Source organism: Dicentrarchus labrax, unplaced genomic scaffold (genome assembly GCF_905237075.1).
Source record: "Dicentrarchus labrax unplaced genomic scaffold, dlabrax2021, whole genome shotgun sequence".
Taxonomy (NCBI): domain Eukaryota; kingdom Metazoa; phylum Chordata; class Actinopteri; family Moronidae; genus Dicentrarchus; species Dicentrarchus labrax.
The window spans coordinates 27,912,481-27,925,586 of NW_026136719.1; the positions used below are offsets into that span (position 1 = coordinate 27,912,481).

Below are 13,106 nucleotides of genomic sequence, written 5' to 3' on the forward strand. Positions count from 1 at the left end.
ATTGAGACCACTGTGGGAATTTTGCAAAGGTTGTGAGCACAGTTAGTGTTCAGAACTGCAGACACCACTGTGAAAAACAAAACTTATTTGAATGTAAAATACCAGACTGAATATAGTCTCAGTTATTGTAAGCAGAGCAGCTCCAGGCATCTGGCCAACATAACAGATTACAGTGTTGACATAGCAACAGTGTAAAATAGCCATCTTCAGTGACTAATATACTGCCTGTCTTTGCCCATATTGTGTTCTGGGCCATATATAGACACATCTTCCAACAATCAGAACTGGGATTGAAATAAAACTCCACCGACTTTTTGGCCAAGTGTCTGAACTGAGCCAGTTATTTTTTCACAAGTTTTCTTTCAGGGTCTCAACCACCAGCAATGTTTACCCAGGATAAAAAAGGTGCCAGTTAACTGGTCCTAGTTCAGCTGCCACTTCTCAGTGGGGGTCTTTCCTTAAGGACTTTAGAGGGGATGTGCTCCCTATTTAGCACCTCATTGTCCTGCTGACAGCTGCAGTGTTTGTGTAAGGAAGGGAAGGCCAAGCACCAAGTCTGTATGATTTCATGAGTTTAGTTTGTAAAAATGATCACAGAAATAGAAAACCAACAACAAATTCATTTGGATGAATGCAACAAACTCAAAGGTAAATTTGATAAATAATGTTTATTCTGGTCACAGAAATCAATAATAATCAATAAATATACAGTTCTATATACAAAAACACTCAACAAAAATCAGGCATTTTGTTCAAAATAACAAAAATGAGAAGTTTTGTACATAAATGTGGTTAGAGGTCATTGTTGCAATGAAAATAGTCTTTGTCGCCATATCCCTCAGCACTGTCCAGAGAAGGTATTTTGTAGTTGCTGCTGTGGCATCCAGTAGTGCTCGCTGGTGAAGCACACTCCATTAGAAACCTGATGACAGAAAAAGAGACTTTGGTCATGAACTTGTTCAACCGTAACACTCTGGAAAACCATTGTAAATGAAGGTTATGAAAAAACAAGGCAAGTGAAGAGCAAATTCTCTTTCATTTTGTGACTGTGTTATGAACATACCTGATATGAGGGCTGCAGAGAGGACAGCTGGGCTGAGCTCATGGTGTTACAGTCTGATTCTTGTGAGCTGTAGCTGGCTGTTGGCTGACCCAAGAACTGGTTGAGGGTTTGGGGCTGCTCCACAAAGCCTGAGGATCTCCTCTGCTCCAGCGCCTCCTCGCTGATGCCCAGCTGAGCCGACAAGTAGGAGATGTAGCGGATGGTGAGGCGCAGTGTCTCAATCTTGGTCAGGGTCTGTCCGGCTGGTGCCACCGAGGATGGCAGGTATTTCCTGAGGTGATGCATGGACTTGGTCAGATCCCTCATCCTCAGCTTCTCCCTCTCACTGGCTGTCTGGCGCTTCTTCCCTGGAAACCTGGACCTGGATTTCTTGGTGGTGGAGGTGGTTGTGGAAGATCTGGAGCAGGGCAGAGTCTGTGTCTCGTGGGACTGACAAGTTGCTGCCGAGCTGTTGAAGATGAAACGGTCCAAAGCGCTCTGTTCGTTGCCGGAGGCCTGGAGGGAGGTGGGAGAGAAGCAGAAGGAGTCCACAGAAGAGGTGGGAGACAGGCTGCTACCAGCGCTGACGTAACCAGGGTCCAAGGCTGGATCATAGGCCTGAGGATCATAACACTTGTCCAGCAGGGACTCGCAGTCAAACAGGAAAGCGTTCTCCGGGAGCTGGAGAGGAGAGCAGTAGGACATCTCCATAGCTGCTGTTGTAGTTGTAGTTGTAGTCGGTGCGGTGCTTGTAAGCTCTTCCCTGAGCAGTGATCTGTCAGTGTGTTGCTGGTAAGGCAGGCAGAGGATAGTGAGGAGGACCAGGGAGGCTGCTCCATATATGTGGTGGGAGGTGCGAGGTTACACCTCCGGCAGCCACCTCTGCTCCTGAGAAGCTCTGGGAGCAGGGCTGACACCTAGACCAGGGGGTCCCATGGGAAACAGGCCAGGTCCAGACCAAAGGTGTGACACAGGCAGCTCGCACAGGCATCAAAAAGTAGACAAATTCACACTATATGCTCCTAGCCTGGGAACATGACCCTGCCATGACAGGGGTTGTACCTGGGTCACACAACCTGTCTCCAAAACCTGAGGAATTTGAAGTAGAGATCTAGATTGTATCCAATAATCTAATATTACTTTATGGCTGACTGAATTAAACAATAAGAAATCAATTATGTTCTGTTTTATTTGTATAGCTCCAATTCACAACAAAATTTATCTCAGAAAAAGCTTCAAATAGAGTAGGTTTAGGCCGTACTCCTTATAAAATTGAAACCAATTCTAAGTCCCATCATCATCCATATACAGTAAAAGTTGAAGTTAAGTGCTGGTATCCCCTACAAGGTCAAGCTGAAGAAGTGTGCCAGGGCAGCTGTGAGGTGTGAGGAGTTTACACCTTGTCCTGTTTGGACAGCAGTAGGCCTCACAGGCTCATGCATGAACCCGATCCGCACAGAAAGAATGTGCAGAACCAATAACTACCAACACATTTCATATTTCTAGATTGCTAACATTACAAATAATCCAGTTAATGTCTCTGTGATTGAGTAATTATGATGTTGGAGAGAAGTGCTTAAAAAGTTGCATTATTGGCAGTACAGGAGTTTTCATAAGAGCAAACTGAGTTAAGAGGAGTGATCATTATTCTTTGTGTAAATGATGACATGATGTATTATTTTGTCTTCTTTCGGATATTTGATTTGCCACTTTATATTTTTCACTTTATATCAACCTTTTCAAATACCTTTGCAAATGTTTTGCTTTAAGTTGTTCTTAAAATATATTTTAATTTGTCCGTCTCTCCTTTATTTTCTTTTTATACCTTTTTGGTCAAAAATGTTGTTACTGTATGTGTTGTCTCTTAAAACTGTTTCATTTGAAACAGCAAGAAGTAAATTTAATACACTAACATGCAAAACATGCTATATTTTGTGTGGTGGCTAAATGTTGTTAGTGTTGACAGGAAGTTGATCCCTCATAGAATCAGCAATATTCTCTGTGTTTTTTTATCTATGTGAATATATATGTTTGAGACAAGAATCCTCAATTACCTTATTTTCTAGAATTTTCCCTTGTGGGACGGTAAATATCTGAGCCGAAATGACAATATTAAACTGAGTGGTAGTTTTCTATTCAGTCACACAGTTCATTTAATTTACTTTTGAAGGCATCAGCAGATTACTGGATTCTCTCTGATATCTCTGGATTTTATTGTCAGGTGTTGACCGTGGATCTGAGTCCCAAGGAGCGTTCCCACAAACCACCGTGTCACATTTGACTCCTGCTCTGCATCAGAGGTGAAACCTATGAGTAGGACGTGTGAACCAGTCTCACACAGCCCTCCACCTTCCACAGTTATGCAAGAAAAACAGACATCTGAATGAAGAAAAATATCAGCAAGGATTGGAATCTCATTCAATGTTTGACATTCTAAGTTTTTAAAAGCAATTTTCTTTTTAGGTTTAGTTTTTCTTTATTTGTCTTGAGTTGGAAAGCATGAGAGGTAACACCAGGCTTGACAGCTGACCCAAGGACTAGTTCCCACTGGAAGTCACTGGAAACAAAAACTCAACTCAATACACTCTAAATGAAGTTCCTATCATCTGATACAGACTGACACTCATATAAAATGACTGATTGCTATCACAACTAATCCTAGCTCTTTAGTCTTTGGTTGATTAAAGTTTGAAGCTTTTACAATTGCTTTGGTGGAGTATGTATTTTTTTATTGTTTGGGGAAATAACTTTGTTCATATAATTTGTTTCAAATGATGAACTATTAACAGATCATTATTTTCCACCATTTCCAGCACAATCTCCCCAGCTGTCAACTTTCTTCTCCCCCTCCCGGGCTGATGAAAGAGAGGATCTTACCTCTCTTAATCCACATTAGCTCTGATGGTGTTTACTCACATGTAATGAGTGAATAATCAGCACAGCAATGCTAACCCTTTCATCCCAAACCCTTTCAGCCCAGAGAGTTTATTAGCTTTTCTGTGATGAAAGACCTAAGTGAGTGTATTAGGCTTTATGCTACTTGCATTTCAAATGAACTGCATGTATGTGGCAAACTAAACACTCGGGCCTAATTCTCCTGCCTGCTATGCAGATCCACTATTCTCTATGAATATTAAAGCCCTCTTTGTTGGCTCTAGCAGGTAATTAGGGCTGTAGGTGAGAGAATGGGGGAAAGAGTAGCGAGGTGCTTATATCATAGTCTAGACTTAGCGGTGCCAAGGACCTCTGAGTGTTTGCAGAGCCCCATTAACAAAGATACACTAAATAAACTAGATAACCTGTGCCAAAGGCTGATCTCTGGTCTGCTGGGACAGGCTACTTATTTCTCACATGCATTAGACCACAAGAGGAAGTTACTATGTTTCTTGAAAGGCTTATGTCTCTGTAGCTCCCACTTGGTGATACCTGATCCCATGTTTACGGTATTTATGTTATCTAATACGGCAATCCAATAATATTCACGTCATATTCATCATCTGCTGTAGAATTATTGTCGTTTTAGTAGGACATGGGGAGTGGTTGTATTATCTCCTTGTGGATATGAGAGCATATTGATATGTAAACACAAACATTTCACAGACAACCTTGCAAAAAACATTAATGTGTTACATAATATAATATATTTTCAACCTGTTGCATATTAGAACTATATGGATTTTTGTAAAATACAAATTCCATTTATTCATATATTTATATTAATAGTTATTTTTATTGTGACCTGCTGACATCTTACAGAAGGAAAAGCAAATGTGTAAATAATATAATGATCATGGATTACATTAACTGCTTCAGCTTCACAGTCCTAGTATTGTACATGATGGCTCACTGTCACAGCTTATAAGGGCCCTTGAATAGAACAGATCCATTATTAACACCTGTATTAGCTACACCTGTGCTTTTTCTACTATGACAAGTCAGAATGTCTGCTGTGAAAAAGGCCTCTTCAGGTTGAATTTGTGGGGAAATATGCATGAAAGTGACCTCGTGAACTTTTTTTTTTAATCACTGGTTGGTATTTTTTCTTTATTAGATTGTTCACAGTGAAGCTGCTCACAGGAAAGATTTGGGGATAAGGTAATTGTTATTATCTTGAGATAAGATAAATGTACTTTATTGTCCCCTTGGTGAAATTTATCTTGGGCTCAGAGACACACCTAGAATATTCCCATGTGACTGAATGATGCAGGCATTATTTTAGAGTTGAATATGTCACTTTGTGTAAACGTCATATGCTGTAGCTTCAATGAAGAGCTGTACTGTAACAACGTTCAGTGGTGAAGGAAAGGATAAGTTAGTGAGGTGGGTACTTCCTAATGGTGATGGAGGAACGATTACAGTAAGCAAAAACTGTTTCAGTGTTCATATGACTATTGTTTTACAACAGACTTGACATTTTTTGATGCTATCCTTTAACAATCTTAAAGCTAGTTGAGATGTAACAAGGAGGTGATGTGTATGTTAAGGGGGTTCAGTCTCCATATGACAGCTTCTGTGACATTCAGTGACATCAGTTGTGTTCAGTTAGAATTTCAAATGATTATACAATCATATATTAACTCAAGGGTACAAGATAACTACTATTGAATCTGCAATAAATTATTTCTTTTGATTAATTTGGGTGCAGCAGAATCAAGTTATCAGCACAATACAGATATATCGCCTTTTAAATGTATATGACCAACCTGTTAGCAAACACTTATTTACACATCCAGCAACATTATCATTTACTCGGACTCGTGGACTTTTAGCTCTCTTTTTGCCCTCCACCAACTCCTGAAGGAGATAACTCACTCTTTAGCTTCTAAATGCTCGTTGGTGACTTTGCCTGTTGCTGAGCACACAGTGTCTGCTGGGTTTCCAGAGCTTTTTCTCTGAAAACAGCTGAAACTCACTCTAAAGCACTGTAAAGCCGAGCAAGCTGCAAATTCAGGTGCTAATTAAATTAATCAGCATGTGACACCTTTCACATTGTCATTTAATACATTGTTATAGTGAAAATATAAACTATGACCACTTTAAAATCAATAACTACACAATAACATAACATAATAATGATAAATTACAAAACAAAATCATGGGGAGGCATTTTATGGTACTTGTGTATTTGTATGATTCACACTGACACTACTAACAACGGTGAAGTTTTTATCCAGAAGCCACTGTTGATGTTGTGGGGTGCTACCGTGTCTTTATGACCAGCAGAGGGCGCTCTGCAGAATTTTCTCCTCAGTGCCAACTTTATCCTGCCTGATATTCTTTTAGGTAAATTCACAAACACACTGTACAACCATGAGATTAAGTGTCTTGCTCAAGAATATCCCCTTATATCTAGACAATCCCTTTACTCTCAACTTTGAGCCACAGTTTCCAAACCTAAAGAACACACATAATACCTATCTGAATGGTGAATGAGAGACAGTGAAATGCATCATGGGAACAAGGCTTCTAATGATGACAAAACATGATATAGACATTTTAATATTTTATTATAAATAGTGGTATAAAGAAATATAAAAATAATTGTGACATATGAATATTTACATGGGACATTTCACAGTACAAAATAAATAAATTGTAGAAAAGCATATACATTTCAAATAAATTACTTGTTTCACAGTGAGGCAGTAAAAACAGAGAAGTAGTTTGTGTCTGTTGTTGGATGTTGATGGAACAGTGCTGGAGTGTTTAACCCCAATACTCTCTGGGAACCAACGGCATGCAGAAGTCTTTGCCACACATCTGTATTAAAAGATCAAGAGGAAATTTGATTAGCATTTTGTTCTTTTATTTCAAAAAAGATGCAAGATGTGTAAATCCTATAAATAGGGAGTCGTATTTAATATTCATGAGTGAATGTTCACATACCTGACAGGAGGGCTGTGTTGCTGGAGGTGACTGCAGGATGGTATCCAAGCACATGTCTCTCTGAGGAGTTTCAATGTACTGATCCATTCCAAAGCTACAGCTCCCAGAATGCAGCATGGTGTTCTGGCTGTGATACTGGGCTGAGTACAGGCCCTGGTTCAGGCTCTGGTTCTGCAGCTGGGCCTCCTGCACTTCCATGGAGCCATGCTGGAAGTAGCTGAGGATGTCAGGTGAGGAGGTGTCACTGGCCGAGGTGTCTCCCTGCTCCCTCCTCTGAAACAGCGCCTCCTCGCTGAGGCCCAGCTGGGCCGACAGGTAGGAGATGTAGCGGATGGTGAGTCGGAGGGTCTCTATCTTTGTCAGAGTTTGTCCGGCAGGCGCCACCGAGGGCGGGAGGTAGGACCTGAGGTGATGCAAAGCCTTTGTCAGATCCCTCATCCTCATCTTCTCCTTCTCGCTGGCGCTCTCCCTCTGCTTGCTGCGGATCCGGGTGGCTCGGCCCGTTTTCCGGCCTCGTCCAGACAGGGAGCACGGTGAGGATTTGAAAGTCTGGGAATATCCTGTCTTAGCTGCCTTAGGAGTGGACTGTGGAAGCTGCTGGTAGGAAGGAGAAAGGCTGGAGTCCATAGAGGGGACAGGAGAGAGGGTTTCTGAAGAAGACATGCTAGAGAGGTCAGAGTCGGAGCACCACTGGTACTGCAGGCCGTAGTTGAGCATAGGAACTGAGGAGGTATCCATGTTGTGTAGAGGGTCTCAATGGTCTGACTGGAGAGACTGGGATGCTGTGAGTGCTGCTCAGCTCTGTTGCACTGGTTTATAAGTCCAGGCCAGGCCACAGAGGTGTGAAGTTGACACCTCCGCAGATTCTCACAAACCGTCACTGTCTAAAGCAGAGGCCCCTGACACACACACACACACACACCCACTCCCTCACTGGGAGCTTGTCAGTACCTCTCCCTCTCCTCTGTGTCTGGGAAAGTTCAGCTACAGGAGTGGAAGTGTGAATTTTGACTCCTGCTCAAAACAATAAACAGTTTTTGCTTTTTGGGATTTTGTGCCTGAAGCAACCCAGATGCATTTTGCACATGTGTAAGCGACTGGGTTTGTTTTGAATGAACTGATTTCTCTCGCCAAAGCCAAAGACACTAGTCAGCATACTGGATAACATAATAGGAAAGTATTGTTTAGGTATTGTTTCCAACTTCTGACCAAATATAACCATCACTTGATTCTGCACAGACTTTTCTCAAATTAAATCCTACCACCAATAAAGTCACCACCATCATAAACATTCACAATTTGTGTTTAAAATGTAGGAAAAGAAACATGAAACTCAGTATAGATTTCAGATTGATTACAACTAAATACATATCAATCTATAGAAGCAATGCATAAAAATCCAAGCACAGAATCACAGGATCTAAACATGGGGAACAAGTTTGTTCACTAAAATACAATTATATTGCATTACTATATATTGCATTTATCTGACAGCTACACTTTCCAGATTCAATGGATTAATTTAGAATTCTAATGCAGTGGTTCTCAACCTTTGTGGTGTCAAGGGCCCCAAAACTGATCACATGTCAGGCTGCACACCCATATTTGATAAGATGTAGTCTCAGGGATCCCCATATGATAAGATTTAGTTATTGCACAACTATCTATACTGTAGACTGACACATTAACAGCAAAGAGTGTTAATGTGCCAATTGCCTGGAGTCCAGGTTGAGAACCACTGGTCTAATGTTAACAATTATTATTACAAGAATACTGCAGTAATGTGTATTTCTTTCACCTTTTCATCTCCGGAGAGATGAATGATTCTAGATTTCCATTGCCAAACAACATAGACATGAGTGGTGCTACTATAAACACACCTTTTAGGACTTTTTATGTTATGGTGGGTTTTTTTTAAATGAAAGTTTGAGTTTAGAGTGTGGGATTAGTGTCAGTGTCAAGATATGATTCCACTCCACTCTGGGCCCAGTACAGAACATTTTGTAAAATAAAAATGGGGCCAGCAGAGTGTTTTGTGCTTGAGAAAAAAAAAAAGATTCTTACATTCTTACATAAGGGGATGTGTGTAAAAAGAGCACTGACAATCCTGCGGTTAAATGTAGATCACCATGTCAGTGTCTTGGAAGTCAGGAGATTCCTTATTATTAAGTAAGCAGAGATGATCCTGCCCTCACTGTAGGTTGAAAGTCCCTTTTCTTGCTTCTTTCTCCTCACCTCACTCCAACCTTGAACCTGACATGAGTGTGTTCTGCCCTTCTCTTGATCTCCTCCACTTTATATCCCACCACTTCTCACCAACATGATCATTTTATAGTCAGAGTGAGCCAGGCGTGAGCTGTGATCGCTGATCACTCACTTTCTATATCTTCATCTTGGAAGTGAAGCCTCTACTGCTGCTTCTGTCATATGTGCTTCTGGATAGAAGCCTGTGTCCTATATGGCTAAAATGTAAATGTAGTAAATGTAAATACATTTAATGAAGCATAATGACCTGTATTATCCAGTTAAAGCAGAGGTGTGATGGTTTCACACTGATGAGAACTGATGAGTCTGGAGGCGTCACTTCACACCTCAGCTGTGAGAACCAGGAATGCTGGGAAATACTGTCACTGGTAGCCTCTCTCCGTCTCTCCCCTCTTTCCCCCGAGTTTCTCCGTGTTTTTCTCTGTGTGTGTAGAACAGCAGAAAAGGTTTGGCTCCAACGTCTGAGTGATGTGTTTTGATAGCGAAATAGTAAATTGATTTTCAGATTCTCCACCTTTTGTAGCTTTTAGCGCAGTATGAAAGCACATTATGATACTTTGACATGGACGGTATTGGATGCCTTAGAGCTACTTTGAAAATGAGAGAAAATGCATTCTTCAAGTAGCATATTGATATTTTTTCCTAAAATTCATCCACTGCTTATTGGGGATTAACGTCAGACACGAACTTTACCTTCTAAGCTCCAATACCTATGCAGTGTTAAATGTGATATAACTGAAAACCACCCGTAAACACATTTGCTCAGGTGTACCTGTTTGTCAGTGTACTTTTACTGTATTTTCTCTATCCTGTCTGATTGCATGCAGCCCGTTTTTGAGCTATGAGGGAATTTGTCTGTTCTGTTATTTCTCTTTTTTCTTGGTGTCTTTGTTGTTTATTAAATCACCGGAACGCCAAACCCCATCAATCCCATCACTATTTGACACAGTTCTGATGTTCCTCAGTTTCCATGGGACTTTAGCACTTTGTGGTTGGTTTGATTGTCCCTTATTCAGAACGAGCTTGCACAAAAGCAGATAACTACAAAAATACTCAATGAAACAATCGGATAAAACACAAAACGGTCTGGTTTGTCTGTTTTTTGTGTGAACGTTATTCAGCTTGGATTCCCTTTGTGCTCCTTTGACCACTGAACACTGAAGCCCTCCCGGGACCCTAAATAATGTAAAATAGGTTGAATAGTGAGGTGGTAAGGTGTATGATATGTATAATGTAGCTGAATCAATTTCAGATAAAACACATGCCCCACTAAACAAACTAATGGTAAGATGTGTGCTGTGTCAGGCTGAGGGCAGGGTGAACTGGGGTTGAACCCACAGTACGACCCTGCCAGTCACCCTGACCAAGGTGAGGCTGTGGGAGCCTGGCTGGGAGTTTGGCACCTCTGGGTGGACGCACACCCACAGTGGGCTCTGAGGCTGGGCTGCCTGCCACCTGTCTGGGGCTCCTGAGTCCATCAACCCCAACACGACCTCCAGTGTACTCCCTCGGCTTGGAATAAAATCAAATTAGACATAATTTCTGTGGATCCTGTGAGTTGGTGCCATGATAAATAGTGAAACAGCAAAGAAAAAAGATCAGGGGAAAGAATCAGAAATGCATCAAGGAAAGCTGAAGATCATCATGTAGTGTACAATGATGTCAGTAATTAGTAGTAGTAATGAATTTAGTGAATATACAGTATGACTGTATGTAAAGGCAAACAAGTATCCATACGAGTATAAGGAAAATTTAGCAACACAATGCAATTGTAATGATTAATTTTTATTTCTGTCTTTGCCTTTTTAGGTATTCCACTGGGAATAGATTTCAGCTACAGTAACAAAAAACCTGCTGTTTGTACCTCAGTGTGGCTCGTTTGGGAAACTATAACAAGCACAGTGGTTCAGTGCAATTTCCATGAGTGGTTTAGATAAATGCAAGGAAGGAAAAGAAGATTCTCTCGAGGGTAGCTTTGTGTTTGTTTTTCATTCAAAGCGAAATAACTAATAGCTTGCTGAAACTGTGAAAATAGTTTCTGCAACTCCCAGTGGGGATTTACAGTCTGCCGAGTGTACCTGAGCGAGCTCCGACAGAGAGCATATTTCAAACATGCCCATGACTTCTGTCAGTGCTGCAGTCAGACGTCAAGACCACAAGATGGTTCCAGTTTTTATAATCAGGCTAATTAAAGAAAAAGACATGAATAAAGGAGTGGAGGAATGATTTGATACGTATGACAATGATGTGAATCAAATACTATGGCCTTCGATCTCAACCCAACTGAGCATCTATGACGGATTTTGTTAGACAGTATACTCGACCCCCACCCTCACAGTAACAACGGGAGGGAATATCTTTTGCAAGAGTTGTTTAATCTCTCCAGTAGAGTTCAAGGGACTTATCTGTATCTTGAGTTCCTTAAGAGCTTAAGATTTGTTGGTGTTTCCTTTCCTTTTTCGCCCATTTCAGTCATTCCAATTCCATCTCAACTCACTGTAAAATCTCAAATGTTGGTGGTCTATAGTGTAACGGTTCACTCTTCAGTGATATGATAAAGTCACATTAATAGATGTATGAATGTGGACTAATAAAGGCATGTTAAGGAGTGGAGCAAGTTCTTACATCAGAGGTTTCTCTGATGCTCTGCTGAGTGGGCATTGAGGTTGGTTAAAGTGTTTTACTTCAAGTGTTGCCAGGACCACTGCCACGTTCAACTCTTGGACTGCCTCACATTCAACACAGACCAAATACTATAAATAATACAATAAATAATAAATAAATAAAAGTTGTATCTCAAATTTGTGTGGTATATGTTGAAAGCTTCAATATATTTGTGTGTGTATGTCAGTGAGTGAGGTGGCAGGTGAGGGGGATACATTCTGCACCCTAGGTGTGAAACATTGCTGGAACCAGAGGGGTCAGCCAGGGGTGGACAGTAAATTTCCTCTAATTGTAAGAGAGTGACATTCGCAGAGCACAACAGAATTCAACAGAACCGCTTAACCTACATTGTTGAAACAGGAAGTAGCAAACAGGAACTGACTGTTGACTTGAATGTAGCTATTATTCTGTTATCCTAGACCCCCTCAAATGTTAATAACCTATCCATCATCAATTTAAGTTAAGTTGATTGCCCAAATCTCACTCAAGTCAAACTAGATCACATTAAAGCATTAGTTCCAGAGACAATGTGTGTGTGTGTGTGTGTGTGTGTGTGTGTGTGTGTGTGTGTGTGTGTGTGTGTGTGTGTGCTGTTTGCTGCACTCTGGTCTGACATCCAGATAAACCTGCTGCACAGATCAGCAGAGTGTCTTTCACACCTCGGCCAGAGTAAACACATCCTCCTACTACCGGCACTTGCTCACACTTGTGCTGCCATGTTTTTACAAGCCCTCCTCACTTAGCCCCCCCACCCAACACACAGCTGCCACTGACATGGGAACAGTTATATTCAGGTCTCACTCACTGCTATCATGTCTGAAATATAACATCTTATTACCTGTTTCTAGAAAGCAATCTGAGGTCAAGACTGTTCCAGGGTAATGAATGAGCAAAATATTCAGTTTTGTCTTGACAGAATGACTTCAGATTAAATTCAATTAAATTTTTTTTATTTTTTATTATTATTTTTACATCACAGAACCACTGCATAATATATACCTAGTGAACTTTCCTTTGAAATCATGTTTTCACATGTTAAGCTTTTTTTTTTTCAAGATGGATTAGTTTCAGTGTTTTCTGCTTAATCAGCCTTGGCATCTTTACACCTCATGAGGACCACAGTGAAAAGTTATTACATCCCGTGTGATTTTATTTCATACATTACGCACATTTAAAATTGTCAGATCACATCAAAAGGAATAGTTCAACATCGTGGGAAATGTGCTTATTTGCTTTCATCAAATCAAAT

General features: G+C 40.8%; 2 protein-coding genes across 2 annotated transcripts; both read right to left on the reverse strand.

The window, feature by feature from the left end:
- Window positions 1-649: 649 nt before the first annotated feature.
- mespaa (mesoderm posterior aa) lies at window positions 650-1,834 on the reverse strand. Its single transcript, XM_051379314.1, has 2 exons — window positions 1,064-1,834; window positions 650-922 (listed from the first exon to the last, which is right to left on the reverse strand). Exons 1-2 carry the CDS (start codon window positions 1,751-1,753, stop codon window positions 839-841), a joined length of 774 nt encoding a protein of 257 aa, XP_051235274.1. The 5' UTR covers window positions 1,754-1,834; the 3' UTR covers window positions 650-838.
- A 4,698-nt stretch (window positions 1,835-6,532) lies between these two features.
- mespba (mesoderm posterior ba) lies at window positions 6,533-7,700 on the reverse strand. The gene is made up of 2 exons (XM_051379313.1): window positions 6,929-7,700; window positions 6,533-6,802 (listed from the first exon to the last, which is right to left on the reverse strand). The coding sequence occupies exons 1-2, from the start codon at window positions 7,664-7,666 to the stop codon at window positions 6,749-6,751; spliced, it is 792 nt and encodes a 263-aa protein (XP_051235273.1). The 5' UTR covers window positions 7,667-7,700; the 3' UTR covers window positions 6,533-6,748.
- Window positions 7,701-13,106: the final 5,406 nt, after the last annotated feature.